Raw genomic sequence first — 21,393 nt, 5'->3', positions numbered from 1 at the left:
CGCAGAGTATTCCGTTTAGAGTCATAGGTTGGACAGGGGCATTATAGGCGTTGTATAGTTTCAACACAACCCCAAGAGTTGCATGCTGTGCTGTTGACCATGCCGATGAGGAATGAATAAGTGTTCGTGAATGTGACGCCCACACAAAAGTTGTTTCACGACGCGAGAGCCGGGTGTCTCGCAAAGTCGCAAGTCGGAGTCCAGTAAATACAATGGTGAGTTGGTGAAATCGGACGAGTTCCAATGTCGAAGGGTGATGGAATGAGCAAGTGAGCAAATTTGCCGTGCTACATCAGTTCTTGACAGTAGATTTGGCATACACTGATCTTGCTGGTGAGGCAAGTGCATGGCTTCATTTGCCCTGTCGTAGTGGCTCGGAAACCACTGAAATATACTATCATTGCCGGACTTGAGCGCTTGGTGGGGAGCATCCTCAATTTCGTATACTGGCTGCCCATGAAAGCCTGACGCATTACAAATCTAGAGTTAGCAGGGAAGCCTTCAAATCGCAAAAACATTCTCTTCAATTAGGCGGTTGTTGAAGAATATAATCGATGGCACCTTAAATAACTACAAGCTCTGCTGCTTTCGAAGTCATAACACGCGAAAGCTTCTGTAGAGCTATTGGAACTGATAGAAACTTATAGTTGTAGTGTTCTCACAGTGCGTGTTGGCGAGGCTTCAATGTTACACCAAGAATAAAACAAGCACACACACACACACACACACACACACACACACACACACACACACACACACACACACACACACACACACACACACACACACACACACACACACACACACACACACACACACACACACACACACACACACACACACACACACACACATAGGCTGCAGTATCCACAAATTTTGAAGCCAACACCACGTTTACTTAAATAAGTCGATTTTGCTCAAGTAACCAACATCAGAGAGAAAGAGAGAGAGTGATTGAGAAGACGAAGATGTGCTATTCTTTGCAAACCTTTAGGGAGCCCTACTAAGCACCTCGGGGAAGGGGAGGGGGTATATAAAGAAGAAGAAGAGAGAAAAGGTCGAGGTGGTCACCGAGCCCTTGGCAGTCAGCGGTATCCAAGCGGCGCATTCACAAGTCACACAACAGCGCTGTGTTCTCCAGTAACGGGAGAAGGTGCCTGAAGGCGGAGCTATGGTGCCGGCTGGGGGACAGCAGTTGCGATCCTTAGACCGCAGGGAGTCCCCGGCACCGAAATGACGCATACAGAGAAACCCTATCTTTAGAGAAAGTAGGGCAGAAACAAGCAGATGATCGATTTTTTGTCCTCGCCGCACACTGAGCAGGCCGGGGATGGAGCCAGGCCTTTGCTATACGTCCAGGATGCTGTCCAGGAACAGCAGATCCGGAGGCGCAGCAGGAGAGACCGCCCCTGCCTGGTGAGGCCCCTATCAGGAACGGGATGGGGGGAGGGAGGGGAGTCAACCACTGGCGACGCGTAGATCCTGGTGGAGCGCCGTAAGGTCCCGCTGCAACGATATAGTCGCAGGCCGTTACAGTAGGGCTGATGGGTACAGTGGCGTGGTGTGCTGCCTTTGCCAGTGCGTCAGCCTCCTCGTTGGCCTGAACGCCGACGTGAGAGAAGAGCCACTGCAGCGACAGTTTCAAGGCGCTCGAAACAAAGGTGCGAAGCTCTTGTGCCAGCAGGGCGATGCCAAGGCCTGTGGTCTCCGCTCGTTGAAGAGGGGGTCTTCTGCCAGGAGTTCCGCAGCCAGATGCAGGCCAGCCACTTCAGCAAGTGGTGAAGCTTGCCGCGAAAGGCAGCCGGCACGCTCCCAAGCCCTGAAGTGTAGGGATCACGCAGGCGGTTGTGTTAGATCCGGAGTCCGGATGGAGGGAGCGGTCTGTGTAGATGTGATGTCCGTCTAGCCGGTCATGCAGCAGGAACGCCGACGCCTGGTGCAGGGCGCAGGATGGGGACCGCCTTTTCGTGAGGCACTCCTGCGTAGTAGGCACCTCCAATGGCTGATGGGGCGGAGGAGGTGGCGGGATGGCTAGCGTTGGAGGACGGCAGACCAACATCACACAAGGAATGAAATGGATGTATGAATTTTTACCTTTGTTGCCTGAAATAGTTGATATCGTGAGATAACATGAACCATCGCGCTTTTCTTTCTTTTTTTTTTTGTAGTCGCACACAATTCTTCACCGTCATCACTAAACGTGGCGTGAAGCCATGGTTGCAAGTTATTTCTACATCCCAGTTTTCGTTCCATCATTTCAGTACTATGTCTTAGGTGGCTAGGTCTACGTCTTTGTCACCTATCATCTTGTCCACCACCTCATCTCATTACCTGCCTTATCAGATTGAACACCTTATTTAAAATCCATAGCCACAGTGAGAAAACGGTGTCTCTCCGATCGCCAAAAAAAAAAATACGGCCTTCTAAGTGACTCTACTTTCCCCCCTGCAACGCCACCGCCGCGGTGGTCATGGTGGCCATAGAGATCACGGTGGTGATAAAACCTCAGGATCACTTAAACTTTCAGAGTGGATGTGGACATTTTCTCTGGGTCTATTGCATTCACAAAACTGGAGGCTAACCACCGGCGGGGAAAAAAATGTTCGACTTTTAGTGATGCCGAACGTATCCAAGGCACGTGAGGTCATGAAGCTGGAGATGCTTTCGTGGAAACAATGCCTAATCTGGTCGTTGCAGCTACATTACTTCTTCTCAACATATCAAATAAATAATCAATATTGTCTCCCAAAGCACTGGAAACTTTAGGAAAAAAGGGCGTGACGTTTGTCACAATGCCTCAGGGCAATATGACAGGCGCGGTACAGCAAATTTATTGCACATAAGCTAACCTAGATGTAAAAACTTCGCCATCACATTGCTTTTACCACTGTTTTACCGAAACTTTATGCATGTGTGAACGCTCGTTCGTCTACATGCTATCTTGTCAGATTTCTGTAGCTTTCTTCATGTCTATTCTTGCAGATGCGGATCGGTATTCACACTGGCTATGCGACTGCCGGCGTAGTAGGGATGACAATGCCTCGCTACTGTCTGTTCGGGAATACAGTCACCCTGGCGAACAAGACGGAGAGCCTGTCCAAGCCGTCCAGAGTAAACATCACCGAGGTGGCCAGAAGGTGCGGAAATGATATCGGTATTTACGACAGCTGGTTCAGCAGTCAGTGTCACCCCCGGAAAGCACACATAAGACCTTTCCAACGAGGCGTGGCCATACTGCCCTTTAGACTGCTGTAATAACGTTTCAGCCTCCCCCCCCCCCCTCTCTGCCCCCCACTCCAGCCCCCAAACGCACTGTAGAAACTGCAGCTTGGGCCTTGGAACTCATGCACAACAGTCCAGAGAGGAGGTGCTCTCTCTGCCTGATTAAAAGCTCTAACCGCGCTCAGTTCTTAAGCAGTTGCTTGAGTGCATTCGATGTCAAGTGCTGCAGCTACCATGTGTTGAGGAAGCGACGCCACGTCAAAAACTCCATGAAAGCGTAAGACGCTTTTTAGGCCAATTTCTACCAGAATTCATACAAAATTGAAGCCATGATGAAATGCTACAGAATGACCCAGTAAATGTATTGTACTGTTTCAGTTTTCAACTGTTTGTTATAAATGTGTCATCAGTTCACTTGAAGGAGTCAGTCTGACAAGTGAGTGTTAACTGTAGAGACAGAGAGAGAGAGAGCGGAGCAAGAAAAGCCGTGGAGGTTAACCAGAGAGACTACCAGTCAGCTACCCTACACTGGCAGAAGGAGATAAAGGGGCGAAACGAGAGAACGAATGTAGAAGATAGAACACTATTTGCAAGATGTCCTTTCAGAGCTTTTGGCTTAGCCACTCCATTCAGGCATGTCGGAGTCGGCGTTACATCTACGGCAACGTGTAATGCTGGCTTAACGTAGTGGCACAATCGGTGGCTTCCTCTTTTTCTTTACTTCGTCATCCTAGCCATTTCTCACCCTCAACTCGCGAGAAAGAGAGAGAGAGAGAGAACTTCAGTCGTCATAGTGGGAAGCTAGTTGCTTCTCAAGAAGGCCAGATGGTCGCCAGGCGATGCGTGACGGCGACCTTTTCGGCTCGCTCCTCGGCTTGGAGTTGCACGTCCAGGCTGGAGCTAAGCAGCACTTACTTGTGCTCCCACTCACCAGTTTTTTTACACCACCTCTCGCCATAACTTTTTCGCTTGACGCTTAAAGCAAATGATGGTTAGGGTTCTCTCACGAGGCTGTACCCTCGTGAAGGTGCCCACGTCGGGTAGCATGTACTCTAAGCTATGTGCACTCAAGCAGCTGCTGCAAGAATTGTCATTTTGCGGCGATACATCGGCCCTGTTTCTTCGCTTCCATCTGCGAGATTCGCACGTCTGCAGAGGCACAACATAAATGAAAGGCGTTCGTGAAATTGTTCTCGGCGACAGTTTGTAGGCAGTTGGAAAGAAATAACTTCCGCATCCATTGCTGTTCAATATCTCCTAGCCTGAGGCATTTGTTGCTGAAGGAGACTTCTAGAAGGTACGAACGCATTTGGCGCAACAACAAACACGTATTGTCTGATCCTTAGTCATACTTGTAATTTAGCGGCGTGAATGCGAGAAGTACCACTCAGCTATTTCGGCATGCGGATGTATACGCAGGCGATATCAACAGTGTAGCACATCGCATGAAACTTTATGCGTGCCAGCGGAAACGGACAACTACCGCGCTTCACTTTCAGTTAGTGAGCCAGGGTCTAAAAATTGCCCAGAAAGTAATTACATGTAAACAAGCAGTTTCAAATAGACGACGCAAACTCAACAAGGGAATGTCGTGCCCTTGCGACCGGAAAAGAAAAGAAATAAATCGGTTCACGCAGGGGATGGCTAATCAGATGCCCTTCATTTTGTTCGCCGGCATTTTGGAAAAAAGAACATTTCAGGGAGGAAACAATGCGCACGCCAGCGCAAGTTATCGTACGACTAACAGACTACGATCTGATAAATTCAACTGATAGTCTGGGGTCCTGGTGTACTGCGCCGCGTTCTTGAGTTGTGATATTCCTTTCCTACAATCAAGTCGGCAAAGGGAAATAAGTTCGAGAGTATCTGCACAACTTTAACCATGCAAGTGAACGTGACACAGAGCTGACATCCGACCGTATCGCTTTGTCTTCTTCCACCACTTTGCTGGTTTATGTCTGTAGGTCCAAACCATTATGCAGCGCGACGAGATGCGAGGTCTGATGAGTTTTAAGGCGTGGACAGAAAACGGGGGAGATATAGGCACCGAGTATGGCGCCGATTGCAGCATGACGCTTTTTCCTCGGCTTTACTGCATTTTCGTCCTCTGACCAATCTGTTCTTGTGCCTCCACCTGCAGCCACCTGACGAAAAAGGACTACGTGTTCGAGGAGAACCTGGACGTGGGTGACTTCCCTCTCCGCTGTTACTTGGTGGACATAACGTCCAGGCCGTGCGCAGAAGCGCCGCCGGCTGCCACGGGACAACAGCCGGCCGACGACAGCATGCTCCTCTCTCCCTCTTCCTCACCTGTTCGTCGCGCGTCCGCCGTCCCATCACCGTCCATAGAAGCAGACGAGGTACGCAAGCGTTTGACATTAACATCTTGAGGGTACGTTTAACTGGCATAGTTGGCACGTGATTCATTTCTCTTACGCACGGCGCGAACACACAACGACACAAAGAGGACGCACACAAAAATGGCAATATACGAACGTTAACTAACAAATTCAGGCTGAGACGCAATAATTTGATGGGGCACGTGTGTTAGTTACACGACGTTGCGTATAGTATAAGTACTGTTTTCTGAATAAACGGGCATTTGTTATCCAGCCCTGGACTGCGTTCTTCTTTTTTTTCCCGTGAGTCTTCCCTGTGTCGTTTCTTTGTTTGCGCTATGTTAGGGAAATGAACGTTCACTTGTAGCACGATTGTCAAAACTTTCTGGTCACATAGTCGGGCGTCCGCCGCAATGGCTCGATGGCTATGTCTTTGCGCTGCGGAGCACGAGGTTACAGGTTCGACTGCCGGCCACAGCGGCCGCACTCCGATGGAGGATGAATGCAAGGACACTAGAGCGACTGCGCCGATTCCTTCGGCTCCGTACTCATTTAGTGCGACAGCAGCGTTCTAGCACAATGAAAAAAAAATTACAAGGTGGTCAATGTTCATCCGCAGCCTTACATTACGGCATCCGTCATAAACCACTGTGCAGTTTCAAGATTTTCGAGCGCGCAATTTTTACATACTGGGCAGTTCACTGACAGTATTTCTAGTATTGAACCCGGTAGAATAAGAAACACCCAAGTTTGAAATAGGGTAAGTTCTTTCTGAAGAACGATATAAGTGTTGCTGGTAATTACAAGAGCTTCTTTCGCCTTATTTCACATACGTGATAAATAATTTGTGTAACAAAATAAGTGTAATCCAAGCAGTTGGGAAATAATAAATTATATACCTGGATACCTTTGGAAACAAAGCAGCGTAGCGGTGACTCCACGCAATAATCACTACTTTCTTCTTGCCGCCCCAGTGTTGTTAGGCGATTTTGATTGACTGTAATTATTACTGCAATGTCAATCCTGGTAACTGAAAAGCAGGAAATTCTGCAGTTTGGAGTTAGATGTATAGCAGCTATCCATTTTGGCTCTATTTTAGAGGTGACCGAGCGATAAAACGAGACGGTGCAATGTCTAATTCTCTAACGCGACGGCACCGTTTACCTATGGCACAACCGCCGCATGTATTGCCAACGAAATTATTCTAGGAAACTCTGTATTTACGGCAGAGGTTGCTACACCTTCTGGAAGAGCCTAACATCACGCCATCCGAAAACGGCGTAGTAATATGTAATTGTAGTTTGAGACTGCTTAACGTCGAAGTCACGTTTTCTTCCGGCCAACGGAAGACAATATTTGGGCCGCTGTTGCTCACGTTGTCTTATGTGGTCGTTACTGTACGATATACAGGGTGTCCCAACTATCGTGCACCAGCGTTCAAAAATACACAAATGCCTCGTAGCTGGACAGAACCAAGGTAATGTTGTTTGCCGTTGCTTGGAGATACTCAGATTATTTGTTGCATTCCGCCTAATTGCATAATTAGACCTAATAACTAATCAACTACTCAAATATTATAATTAGATGAAGAGTGTTGACCAACATGAAAAACTCACGATAATGCTTTCTGTTGCTCAATACGTGCTACATAAAAGTGTTTTTCCGAGCATGCAAGAAGCCCGCCTGTACGCGCAGACTGCCTTGAGCGGCCAGTCACGCGGCAATCTTGCATGTATTCGTGGGCTTCTTTCAGGCTCGGAAAAACACTTTTATGTAGCGCGTATTGAGCAACTGAAAGCTGTATCTGGAGTTTTTCATGTTTCCCTGCAATTACCTCATTTACACTTTTCATCTAGTTATAATATTTGAGATGGTGATTAATTGATTAAGACTAACTATGTAATTAGGTGGAATGCAACAAACAATCTGAGTATCTCCAAGCGACAGCAAACGACATTACCTTAGTTCTGTCCAGATACGAGACATTTTCATATTTTTTAATCTTGTGCATAATAGTTGGGGCACCCTTTATATAGAGAAGTAGGTCAGCCGCAATCACAAGCTCCGCCTTCAGAACTCGACACCTTGTGACTACTTGCTCGCGGCATAACTGCGTGCTCTAGAAAAAATCGTATATCTACATTTAGAGTGTTTGTCCACTGAGGAAAATGCATAACAGCAGGCGCATTACGTAACCCTTGTGTTTTAAAATTTCATTTTTTTCGCATTTAAGAGGTCGTGAAGTCATAACATTGATGGCTAGTTCTAGATGATGAAGAAATAGTCATAAATTGATTCTATGGGGCCTCCTAACTATATATCGCATTGCACTGGAAAATGTGCGTGCATCAGTTAATTTGTGTGCAGCGGGCCTAAACTTTCAATCCAGAGCCATGTCATAGTTTTTGCGATGCCTTTGCTTTTTATCCACGAGATTCTATATACAGCGGCAGTGCTTCAACTCACTAAATTGTTTGCCTTCAGGCAGCAACAGTGAGATGGCATGTGCTTTACCTAAACATCACTAGAAAAAATATCTTGGCGAAGTATATTTTTTGTATGTGTTAGCAACAAATTACAGCCGCTTTGATCGTTTGCTAGATCATTCCAAGTTATGTATCTGTAAGTGTGCTGCCCGTTTTTATTTTGGGATAAACACTTTTTTTTGCCACAAGCAATGTCTCGCCGACGGATGACACCATTATTCAACATGATTTTTTTCAGCTTCTCCTTACGCTTGTAACTTGTAAGCATCAGTTCATAACCGAGACAACCAACTGAGGTCCATGTGGCAAACTCAGACGAGAAGGCAGTTTGTCTCAGAATACATGCTGAAAACACGCACTCTTCGTTGTTTTAGGCAGAATTACACGCCGCTGTCTCAGTCCACGTGTCCAAAAATTTAATACTGCTTTTAATTTAGAAAACTGCTCAGTTAATCCCTAATGACCATCGATGTTGACTTTTACTATAAGATGACGTTATATAGAGTTGAGGCAGCTACCACGGCCGCCACGTTTTCACTGCAGAAATTCTTTAAGGTTATCAAAGCCCTCCTTCCGTTGCTGAAATAACTGATGCTGTTGTTTTTAAGAAAGCCATGTTTGCATGAAACTTCTTTTGTGTGAAAGAAATAGTAAAAACCACTGCTTCATGTAAAGCCTTTGGGCCTATAGATTAGTGAAATAAATAAATAGATGAATAAGTAAAGAAATAAATAAATAAATAAATTACACTGTGTAAATTCCTTCGAGTTCCAACAATGCCTCTTGGTGTTTTTGTGTTTTATTTTATTTTTTAGCTAACAAAGAAAATGTTTCAGTAACACTTTACCAAAAACTGCGCTGAATTCTGTGAGGATTGTCACCTGTGTGGAATGCATATAAATAGTGTATAGCACCAGCATCATTCAGTCAGAGCAGTAATAAAGCAAATACAAAATGTGCCTCTTAAAAAAAAACGGCTATTCAAAACTCCTTAATGTGCATTGTACATTCCGACCTTTTGAGCATGAAGCCATTTTTTTTTTTGCAGATTGGCATGTTCATCAACAGCAGCCTGCCTGCGAAAAGTCTAGAGTCAGAAGCAGCGCCAGCCGTCAACGCAAAAAAGAACAATGCCGAGCCCCTGTTCAAACCTCGAAAGAACAAACTCGCTTCCTGTCCATTTCAGACAGAAAAAGCCGACGAGCGGCGCGCTACGATTGCGCAAAGCGCCGCGTCCGCGCCTCCAGTGGCGACCAATGCAACTACGGAAGTCATCAATGCCCGAGAGGACGCGTCTGCAGCTTCCTTAGCCAACAGCGCCGACAGTCACGAGCCGCCGCCCGCTAGCAGAGGCGAGCACGACCACGCAACCAAAGGGACTGCTAGTGGGAAGGGTTCGTTCCTGGGCATAAAGTGGAAGACGTCGCAGCCCAACAAGATGAAGAAACACAAGAGCTGCGACTCCACTCACTCTACTTCGTCACACCCGGACGATCACGAAGACTTGAGCGGAGAAAGTGGAGGAGGTGCAGGAGGAGGTGGAGGAGCGGCTGTGCGCTTCTTGGAAAGTCCCGAGCCCAAATCGGGCAGGCTGCAGTGCCCCTTCTTCCGGTTCCGGGGTAAGAACGTGGGAATCGAAGAAGGCTTCGCTCAGGCGGGCAGCGGCAAGACCGTGCCAGTGGCGTTGGCTGCTACTGGCGCTGGGGCCGGGATTGGCACGGGACAAACGGATACCACGCCCTCCAGAAGATCCGAAGGGCGCAAGAAGGACAAGTTCTGGTCTCGGGTAATATTTCCTTCCTGAAGACACACGCCGCAGCACACAGCGGCTAGCGTCCTCTGTCCTTTGGTGAACAACACAGCGAGACCACAAGGCATCCCTTGCAGCTCGTGAAACCCTATAGCCTCTGCCAGCCCCAACGAGCACCGGCCTGTTTTTTGCAAGAAACACACGGACACTCTCACGAAGAGGGAATGCACTATTTTGGGTTTTATATGTATAGCCGCACTGTACGAGAGCGAGACCCATCCGCGGGGCCCTCCTCCCGAGTTTCCGGGACATGGACCCACACGACGCATGAGCACCGACGGTTTCAAAACAAGACGGCAACGAGCGCTGGAGAGGACGTAGCTCCTTCGCTCATCTTTAATAGATTTTTTGTTTTGTTTTCGTATCCTATATCTGCTTCTTTCTGTGAAGCCACCTCGCCACCTGAAAGCCTGTAAGAAAACGCGACTCCCACAGCCCTCACCTTTTGTTTCCTCAGCTTGCGCCCGAATAAAAGCGGACACATTGTGGAAGCTGACTGGCGTATCTCCTATATGAATGTTTGGATCTTTTTTATTTTTTTAGAACTTTTGTAGTCTGGGACACGAGGAGGAGGAGGAGGAGGAGGGTGTTGTTGACTGCAGGCGTTTCTAGCCTTGCCAGGCTTGCCGGCTGTTGCTACACTCGAGCGCAACCTTTCAGGAGAGCTCGTGAAAGAAAATATATACGTATGCCGTCCATTGCGTCACCATTCAGAAACTAAGCGGGAGATGAGTGAACAGGACGACGTGCACAGCGAGGTGTAGCTGGGCGTAAATGCGCAGCTTGTGTGCCACAGAAGGTGTTGTGTCGCCTGCCCCCTTTCATGTTCTCTCAACAAAACGTCCTGAGATGAGTCTACTGGGCCACTCAATAACATGCAAAGTCTACATCACATCGGATCTTCAGGTGGAACCCGGACACCTGCCCTCCTGAATGACGAGTTCCCTACCGGAAACATCATGTTGCCTGCACTATAGCGTGCGGACTAACCTATGCTTGTAGCGTGAGGAGCACCCCGGCCTAAAAAAATATTTGCGCTCTGTAGAGAGTGCAGTGAGAGAAATGATCCATAGGAAGGTATAGGGAGGATAACCAAAGGTAGTTGCGGTTGGCTACACTGCACGGGGAAAGGGGGTAGGGATATTAAAAGAAAAAGAGAGCGGAAGGGGTGAGAGAGAGAGACAGAGACGAGCAACAACCATGTGACCACGTTGCTCTTAAAGTCTACTATGAAGGCTCATAGGCCGCAGGAACCTTAGTAGCCCGAACTCTCTCTAGTAGACTTCTCTGCGTAGTTTCATGTAGAGCACTGGCCTAGAAACTTTAGTTCTGATAGGACACCCACAGAAAAGTATGCGAATGCGAAAGTCCAGCCAACTTCGCACTTAAGCAAGAAGTCGTAGAACTTGGTGTCCTTGCAGCAAACACAAACACATATCGCAGAATGAAACTGCGCCGTTTTCTTGGTATCAACTTAACTGGAATATTATGCGACAATGTTACGCACAATATTGAAATTAATACAATAATCGATGGCAAGCTGTTTTCACGTTTCCCTCACCTCGCCAACTACAACAACCCTCGGCGCCGGGAAACGCCGTCCTGACCGTGGCTATACGTAGCTCCGAGTGCCCATTGGTGTCCGATTGATTCAGACGCTGTGTGGAGACGTATTGCACTGTTGCCGTCAACTGGCGATGGTGTGTGAGCCTGTCAGTGAATGGTTTCATTCCAGTATTTACAGTTCAAAATAATGTAAGATGTTTTTCTTGCCCTTAAGAACCTAGATACACCTATAGAGTACGTTCGGAAAGCGCTGAAAGCTTTCCGTTAAGACGCAACGCCTGACTTGTTCATTTGCTAGTCAATTATATTATCGTCGGTTATTTATAGTCCCACTAATAATTTCATGCGTTAGCTAAGCTCAGCAGGGCTGACGAAGTTATCGCGAAGAAATGAAGAGCTATCTGGCTTCCCATACGTAAACGATTTTCAGACAGTTGCCGGTGCGCTACAGTGCACGTCAGGTCGATGTCTTTTCTTACTACGCGGTGGTCGCAATAGGACAAACAAGCACAGACTGAATTTGTATGAGCGTAAAGCGCAAGGGCGTGTTCGGGAAGCTATTATCAAAATTTGATCAAAGCCAACTCGAGCATCGTAATTACTTTTACCATTTACAATGTAAAATTTCAACTGGGGACATCGTATATTCAATTTCGTGTTCTTGTTCGTCATGTCAATCTTTGTATGGTGCTTCATCATCGGAGTTTTTCGAGCGTATAACGTGCCCCAGTACCCATGCGGGGTCGCACGTCGGAGATGTATGAGGGTGCCCATTTCAAGCAAAAAAATAAAAGACAGCGCGGTTGGCCGAGTCGTGATGGACGGCCCTTTGATCGGACTGTCGGGCCCTCGCGGCATATCCGCATGGCCGCGTTTGCAAAGCTGCATTTCCATCTCGGTCGCTTTCTGTCGGACGATTTCTCACCGTTTTTCTTGCTTCGCTTTCAGCCCACTGTTGGAGCTATCACTGGCGTCTTTCTTCAGGCCTGAAACAAAGGAAGGCCTCATGGAGCCAATTCTTCTCGTTCAAAGAAAGGCCTTGACCTTTGCAGCCAATAATATTTTTTTTCCTACCGGACATCGTCTGCGCATTCATTTTTTATATCGCTATTTTTTCCTTTTCGACTTCTGTCTATCGTCCTGCCTGTTTTCTTTTACTGATAACGCATTGAGAAAACTGACTTAAGACAGTTTCTTCGCCGTATATATGATGAAAATCAGGAAGACAAGCAACGATCTGCTGTCTCAATCAAGTATCTCGACTCGCTAGCATTAACACTCATCCAAGCATTAAACATGCTAATTGTCGTCCCTGTAATGGATGTATGCAAGGGAGGATGTTCTTATTCTTTTTTATTCCGCTTTTGGGATTGCTTACATGCATCTTCCAGAGCCCACTTGTGCTATATTGTCAGTGCTACGGATGAACTTGCGCAAGCGTAGCCGGGCACGCGAAATTGCGACATGTTCTTCTCGACTCTCTCTAAACTGCCGTAGACATCGAGTAGCAGCATTCTTGGAAACAGCTTAGGACATAGTTGGAGCAGACACTGATATGAATGTTGCGAGTCTCGTTTGATCAGTTTAGTAAAGCTCCACAGTACACCGTCCAGCAGACACAAATTGCGGCGGCATACGTCGTAAGGCAAATGCTTGGTTATCACAGTTTAGTAGCACAGCTGATGAAAACCTTTGAGATGACGTTGAGCATATAAAAGGAAAATGAAATAACCATGAAGCTACTTCAATGGCCAACAACACCATTAAATTGTGGCTATTAAGCCCACAGCATTATGTGTTCTTAACTTTCTACCGCGAGTACTAGCCGAGACATTTGCTAAGACACCGTGGAAAAATCCTTGATTCTTATCCTTTCACAAGAATCCTATGTTTTCAAACGCGTTTTCTGATTCCGGTGAAAGGTAATCGCACAATAATAATGATGATAATAATAATAATCATAATAATAATAATAATAATAATAATAATAATAATAATGATGATAATAATAATAATCATAATAATAAGGATATATGTAGGATCGTTGCTGTAACTTCGTTTTATAAATAGAGAGCATAGATACATATGTTTGCAACCATGGTGTCAATTTTGTGACCTTGCTCCTTCATACCACGTTCGCATTGAAGGTTCTCAACTTAGCGCGTTATTCATTATTTAAGTCTTTTTGTGCAGCCACAGCGTGCTTTGTGCCCAGTTTTCTTAATCATAGCCTCTGCTATCATAATCGCGCGTTTTATGGACTACACATTTCCATCTGCTGTCTGCTTAGGTCTGAAGTTTTTAATAGCAACAGATGGACCGCTAAGGTCGACTATAACAAGCACCGTGCAACGCACTGTCAATTGTAAAAACTGCGCTGCCTTTCTCGACCTTCATTCTTCAGCTGTCTTGCATCTGACGTCACTGTCACCAACTGTTACGTCATTTTCAAGCAACAGCGGTAAAATACCACGCTGTAACCCAGCGTTCGAAGGAGTTCTATCCCAGAATAATGAAAGAGACAATGTAAACTCAGCAGTGAAAATTAACTCTTGCGATGGTAGTTTGTTGCTTCTATTTTTATCTTCTCACGTCTCCTTAACCTTAAGTTCTCTTCTGCACGCCACTGATACCCTGGAACTACTGAGATACAGATCGTTCAACAGTAGAAATGTTTGTTCAAGCGAAGACAGTGAAGCTCAGCAGCAAACACGCAACACTCGAGGCAATGAAATGCCGAGACTGTCACGACAAGGCTAGATAGTCGTAAACGCGACATGAAATGCAAGTCACTGAAAGGCGATATCGAGACATACGATAAAGATTGAAAAAAAAAATTAAATTACGGGTTTTTACGTGCCAAAACCACGATCTCATTATGAGGCACGCCGTAGTGGAGGGCTCCGGAAATTTGGACCACCTGGGAATCTTTAACGTGCACCTAAATCTAGGTACACGGGTGTTTTCGCATTTCGCCCCCATCGAAATGCGGCCGCCGTGGCCGGGATTCGATCCCGCGACATCGATAAAGATTGGAGGTCTGGACTCTTTTGCGCACGCCTACTATAGAAAAGCCGAGGCGAAGCTATGCGCTGCGTCAAGTTTGTGACGGCCCTTCCTTCGACGTGCAGCAGCACCTGGCCGTGCCTTTGCGCTTTATTCTTTCCTTACCCCCTGTCACCGCAACGGGCGCACGCCATGCTTTAATCGGCAAAATTAGTCCTGCCACCGCCGCCGTCAGTGGGTTATATTCACGTGCGGTGTCATCTCTCCGTGCTAAAAGACAGCCGACGAGAGATCAAGGGAACCTGACGGCACTGAAAAGACAACGACAGCACACACACCGGGTGTCACGCTGTTCATGGCGGTGCATAATGGCAGGAGACGCATGCGGGACTGCAGGTAAATAATCATTGGAAGTTTGACCGTTCAGAGTGAGCAGACAATGCCGCAGTTCCTTTTCTTCCAGCTCGCAAGTGTTGGGAAAGATTCAGTGGGCGTATCATTGTACTTTCTTTAACGACCCTTATCTGCGAATTTGTGCTGGCATTGTCTACGGGTAACTGAATTTCATTTATTTGATCGTATTGTAACACTTTTGACATCTATTGTCAATGGATGCTTACAGCATTTGATCGTCTAAATATTGCGCAGAAATTATATTGAAGAAATGAGCAAATACGAACGAATGGAAGACTCGGAATTCGGGCATGTGGGGCCGCTTTTGCAAATAATGTGTCAGTTATCACGGTAGGCTGTCGTATACTTCTACAGGGTTTTTTTTTAGTTTTTTTTTTTTTGTCGCGTGCGCAGTAAGATGGCGATAACTAGGCTTGCACAGGCTGGAGCACCGCCTTCCTCCTCATATTCTGACTTCACTACTATTCAGAACCATGCATCAGAGCATCAGGATTAAGCCAGATGCGCCGCAAGTCCTAGCTTGCGGCGTATTTCTAGCGGAGCCATCCGTCACATTGTCCATAACAGCCACGCTTAGAGAATTAGTGTTAATGCCACTTGTGCTTCGGTGACAGCTAATTATGCACAATTCGTAATATCCGGCACAGTGACGCAAGCGTCAACAACAGCATTAAAGTTGCGTGCTGTGCAATGGTTCAACTACGAAACAGGCCAGACGAGACAGGTTTGTTGGATCCTGGCCGCCGTCCTATGCAGTCTGCCGCATGTGTCTATAGCTACTCGCAAAGACGCGGTAGTGCCAAGAGTTCAGCGGTCATTAGGGATACAGGAAAAATAATTAGGCTAACGAATAGGCGGCGGAGAAAGCGCGAGCTCACAAAATCGATATCGCAGATGAGTTAAGATTGGCGATGTGTCTAAAACACTGCCGCAACCACGACTTATATAACGCCGCATCGGCTCACTCTCGACTCGGTGCGAGAGAGAGAGAGAGAAAGAGAGCAAGGAGAGGAAAGGCAGCGAGCTTTGCTGAAATGTGACAAGGATGGATGGAAACGAGGAGCAGAGGAGGAGCGTGGTAGAACTTGGAAAGTGCGTAGCCAGAAGGAAGCACGTTAATACGCAACTGCTTTGCAGTAGCAATTCGTCAACGTCAATCCCCAACTCCTCGCTCAGCCGTTATGACTTCTTGCCTCCCCTAGTTCTGCCGGTGGTACTCAACAACAACGGTTTCAAGCGGCGGACCCATGTACAATGTACAGGATGCGAAGACGAACTCATCGGCTACAATCTGAGATACAGAAACGTATGTCATTGCTTGGGCTTTCATCTGTGCTCCTATATGCAATGCAGGCTCCGTGGTTAAGGTACAGCAGCAATGACTGGCTGGGCGTCCCTTGTTTAGCTCGTCACGTCTGGTGTTTAGTCCTTCTCATTATATTCAATCACATTTCTCCAGAGTAAGACAATAGCCTGTTGTTTTCGTTAAGATTGAAATTCGGATGATCAATCACAGGCGATGTCCGTATTTTTTTAAACAGCGAGTATCTAGATATTGAGTTATATTTTATTTATTATTTATTTGTTTACGTATGTACACATACTGCAGCTCTATTTTGCTATAGCAGGAGTAGTCATATGGTATAAATAATAATATAACAAAAGAGGTGTAAAAGACATTGCCATTGGAAGACATGGCTTGAGACAGAAAACGGAACGTGAAGCCAACGTTTTAAGCATAGGACACCGATTTCCTTTGAATATCTCGTGGACTTAAAATCAGCTGCACTTTCTTAAATCACAGCTTGTTCAAAGGTGAGGTAACCTAACATAACGAAATAGAGCCCACATGTTTCATCGACCTCTCTGAATATCAAAGACAAATACTGGAGCCAGGGACCACAAGTATACCAAAGTTACCCAGATATTTCCCTACATTTTGAACTGATTGCAGAAAACAACATTTAGATTTCTTCGATCATGTCAGTCGGCGTTTTATTTCGATAGCAATTAAAAGAAGACTCCCGGCTTATTTCCGCCGTCGGCGTCGCCGTGAGGTTCCGTATAAAGTCCGAGTGCGATACGATCGCTGGCCGCACGCACTATGCTATAGGCGCGAGGGAAAGCGTGTGAGGGTGATCCGAGAAGGATGGTGGCTTGATCTCGCGCTTCGAAGGGAGGAGGGCGGAGAGGATGGCAGCCTCTTCTCTCGACCTCTTGGGGGTGGAGCAGGGAGATCTGCGCTCACTAGAATGGGGGAGGCAGGTTAACGCGCTTTTCGTCTACGCCGGCCACGGCTGCGCGTGGCGCGGCTGAGGGCGTCCGCACGCGCCCTCTCCTGGAGGTAATCTGCGGTGGATACGAAGGTAGGCAACCCGAAATAACTGATGGATTAGAGTTCGCTGTGTTCTCTCGCGCCTATATAGTTCGCGTTGAAGGGAGAGGCACCACGAAGGGCAATTCGCTCGCCGGTGCTGCCACTCCACCACGCGAGCGTTGTGACAGCGAGTGTCCACGGTGTTTAAATGAGATGTACTCATGTTTGCCTGTGCGCGCGTGACACCGTGCTTGTTAATTTAGTTGCTAAGCGAATGTGTACAGCAGTTTATACGGACAATAGCACTACTCACCTTACTTCGTACAGCTGTCGAATAATTTGCTATGATAATGAGTGCTTCGCCTTTCTGGCAAAATTGCGACTTTTTTTGCTTCACGACGCGCTTAATGGTGAAGCGATAAGTTATCAGCACGTTCCACCGTGGTTATGAGCTACCTTCTCGTTACACCTAAGTAAAGCGTGCGTCAACACGCACATGCTGAGCTTTTCGCTACAAGCCTTCTTTACGGCGCCGTTCTTGGCAGTGTCTTAGGTACTGATGCTTCCAGGCAAAGACGCTTAGGCAGAGAACAGCTTTTCGACATGGGGGTGAATCTCACGAAAACAATTGTTTTCATCAGCTTGGTACGTAATTTGATGGAAAAGCATCTTAAAGGTATTGTCAGTGTCGGTGTAAAATTTTCCTTGCCAAACATTCGCATGTAGGCCCTAACACCGTCCAGCCTATAGCGGTGTTCGGCGGGAACCCTTGATGCAGGGCAAGGGAAACGATTTGCAGACTATACGCAATTTCTTTCTGTTGTTGAAGTAAAAACACACACACACGCTGCAAACAATGAGAAATGCCTTTTGTCAAGCTGAGTTTTAAAACCAGGAGATTATAATAAATCAGTGCTAATGGCTGTATTACATCGTCGGTATGATCCTGGGTAAGACCCTTTTCCTAATTCACCAAACACGCTTCACCACATTGCACATTTGCCGAACTATGTATAATGGCGGCCCCTGTCAAGCTGTGTGGAGTCAGCTGGAACTTTAGTACTTAGCTGATGCGCGTAGTTTCATTCTCTACTCTATGGAACTGATAAAACGCACCAACATAAACATCAATTTTAAGAAAGGAATACGATGCCATTAGCTGGGTAAACTGTCTTGGGCAAATTTGAGCTTCACCAACGCAAACACGGTCCATTATTTCAAAAATGGTCAATTGTGAAGGTGGTATCGTAGCTCTGGGTGAGTGTGGTTGAAGCAGTACGTGTTACTGTCGAATCAATAACAGCTACAGAGAAGGAGCACGCGCGATGTGAGGCACTTCGTCCAGAACAGGGGCGCAAGGCGTTATCAGAATAAGCGGTGACATCTAAATGTGTAGGCAAATTAAAATGTAATAGCTTGTCTTTACCCCAATCACCTTAGAAATCCCCAGCCATTATACCTGCACTCGTAAAATATAAACCTCCATGAAGCCTGGCAGATGTGGATGCTTGGCTGCATGAAAATGTTACTGGCGTGTTTCGACGCCCTTAGCTTAACGAGAAACCTACTCAGTTTGTCTTCAAGTGTGCCTTTATTATTATTTTTTCAACAAAACCATCATGAACACACAACTAACACTGGCAGGCAGACTCTCTCATGGTGTTTGGCAGCCCCTGTAATATTATTTGCTCTTACGAAGTAATAGTTTTCTTTTCTTTTGCATGCACTTGGAGAATAATCCGTAGGGAATAAAGCATTTCTATACAGAGGTACTTAACGGGCTTACTAAAACCTTGTAGAGAAAAACAAAACAAAAGCTGCTGCTTTTGAACTTTTCGGGAGTATCAAAAATTGTACCTTCTAAAACCCAAGATTGCACTGCTTTTTATACCGGAGTGTATTGTACCGGAGTGCACACCGGTGTATACAGTAATACAAGGACTTCTCCCGTTACTTTCTGCGCATTATTTTCCTTCGCACAAGCGTCCTCTACGTCAAACGCACTTTACACGACGACCGTAGGTGCTGTAGAATGTAGAACGTCGTCTCGAGTGTCGTGCGCTCGGGACACTGTTGAAACCTCAAAACTTCTGTGAGGCCGTGCCAGACTTTCTCCGTGCCTAGGTGCAGGAACTTAAATCTCACTTATGCGCTTCGCGAGGAAGCGCGTTTTCTCAAGAGTCCTTGGTAGAAGAGATCCTTTCTACGTGCAACGGCTCGCTCTAAAGTTTTAGAGCAAAACGAGAGCTTCAAACGAGATGAGAGCCCCAGCCTTGGCACCCTGCACAGTATACTGCAATTGTACCACAGGTGTATTCACTTCATGAGAACGTTTCAGAAATTTCTTTATTCACAGGTCGATATTTTTTTTTCAGGAATGATAGTTGCGTTGACTACAGGGCTTTCAGAGTGTGCAAGTTCAATAATTTGAAGTTTTAGGAATTTAAAGAGTGTGCAGCGTCAAGAGAACAACGCCGAATTACGTGACTGGAAAAGGAAACGCGTGTAATCCCTAAGAATTTGGTGTGCTGTGTGTGTGTGTGTTTTTTTTTTTATTATTGCTGCGTTTGTCCTGTGATCACGGGCTATGGTTGACCTCTTGATCGAAAATCCACTATACTTGGTGAAGCAGTGACCAGAGATCCTGGAAATATCGAATACGACCCTAGATGCCCAGCTACTGCTAAGAACGTACTAACTGCGCAACAAAACAGGGACAAAGAAGGAACAGACGACACAACGCTTCTCTCAACTAGTTTATTTCAGGAAAAAATTGACACTTGGATACTTCATCGTCAAATGACCACGCCGGTGGTGAAAATGAAAATCATTACTAAAACTAGCCAGAGAAGAAACGCTATCAACCCTTGAATAGGCCGAACTTGAAAAATTGTTAATGAACTTCAATGGGCCGCGCGACACAAGCTGCACTTGAAGGCAAATTCTTTATCTGACAATGTGATGGAGGGTTGACTGACACATGCGTCACCCATGTTTTCAAACCACCCATCACCCTGCCCGAATAATAATAATAATAATAATAATAATAATAATAATAATAATAATAATAATAATAATAATAATAATAATAATAATAATAATAATAATATATATTAATATATTAATATATATATATAATAATTATTATTATTATTATTATTATTATTATTATTATTATTATCATCATCATCATCATCATCATCACCGTCATTGCAAAGGATTCTTTTCCCAGAGTCACTCTCATCTTTTGAACCGGGAAACACCACCGCAAGAGGAGGTCCGACATAAAGTCGACAACGCAAGCGCTGACTAACAACGTTTTAAGACAGCGCTTGCATGTATTGTCGACTTTCTGTCAGTCATCCTCTTGCCGCGGTTCAAAAGCATGCAGCATGAACATGTCCAAAGTGGCTCACTGCTGCAGTGTTTCGCGTCATCGTCGGTAGTCGGCCATTGGTGTGGCCTTCACATCACAGCCAGTGCATTCGAGGTGCAGCAGGTTATGAGCAGGTAATTTGCCATGACGACATACCTTCCCTTCTCTCGTATGCACCAGGTGGGACGTCTAGGCAAGGATTGTGCTTTCTAAGACAGAGAGCGTCATCTATAGCGAAACAATTTTCGCCTCTCACGAGGACCTCTGCTATCAGTTTATGGGTAGGCAGGTTCCTGTTCGGGTTCGCTTGGGGCCTCTTCAATAAAAAAGTGTGGCTCGCCGGTTTTTCTAGGGGCGCTTAGAGTCGTGCGAAGCAAACATCTTCGCCAGGGCACAATCAGGCAGACGCAGTCAGCCACCAACCTCCATCGATTTATCCACTGCCACTCTTCCCGCCACACCCCGCGGTCCCATGGCTGTCAGACTTTTGTAGCTCATGCAGCTCCACTACCGTGAAACCTGAGGAAGTGCGAAGCAGTGATGCGCCAGCGTTGTCACTCGATGCGCGCCTGCTGCTCGGCGTCCAGTGGCACAAGGGAAGTTCCGGAGGGCACCAACTGCTCATAAAGCCCTGTTCCTTCTCTCTTTCTGCTAATTAATGCGCTCAATGCTTGATTATTCCTATCTACTACATTATTCTGAATCACGTAAGTTTATTCTGAATCACCGGTTTTGATCAATTCTGCACTTTTTTTACCCTGTTTTTGCACGTGACCACGACGGCATGAGATCACATTACACGCCGACATCACATAACATGATTTTCACGATTTTGACGCCTTTCTGCTAATTAATGC

The 21,393-nt window shown here is 46.3% G+C and overlaps 1 protein-coding gene across 1 annotated transcript in view; it reads left to right on the top strand.

Annotated features, from left to right (window-relative positions):
- The window catches only part of LOC119450210 (guanylate cyclase soluble subunit beta-1-like), an 89,877-nt gene extending 79,515 nt beyond the window's left edge, over window positions 1-10,362 (top strand). The window contains exons 10-12 of the mRNA XM_037713596.2: window positions 2,983-3,137; window positions 5,363-5,582; window positions 9,096-10,362. Of these exons, the coding sequence (XP_037569524.1) occupies window positions 2,983-3,137; window positions 5,363-5,582; window positions 9,096-9,851 (1,131 nt within the window). The 3' untranslated portion in view covers window positions 9,852-10,362. The remainder of the gene's footprint in view (window positions 1-2,982; window positions 3,138-5,362; window positions 5,583-9,095) is intronic.
- The last annotated feature ends 11,031 nt before the right edge of the window (window positions 10,363-21,393 follow it).

Source organism: Dermacentor silvarum, chromosome 4 (genome assembly GCF_013339745.2).
Source record: "Dermacentor silvarum isolate Dsil-2018 chromosome 4, BIME_Dsil_1.4, whole genome shotgun sequence".
NCBI classification, from domain to species: Eukaryota; Metazoa; Arthropoda; class Arachnida; order Ixodida; family Ixodidae; genus Dermacentor; species Dermacentor silvarum.
This window is presented reverse-complemented; position numbering and strand designations above follow the sequence as displayed.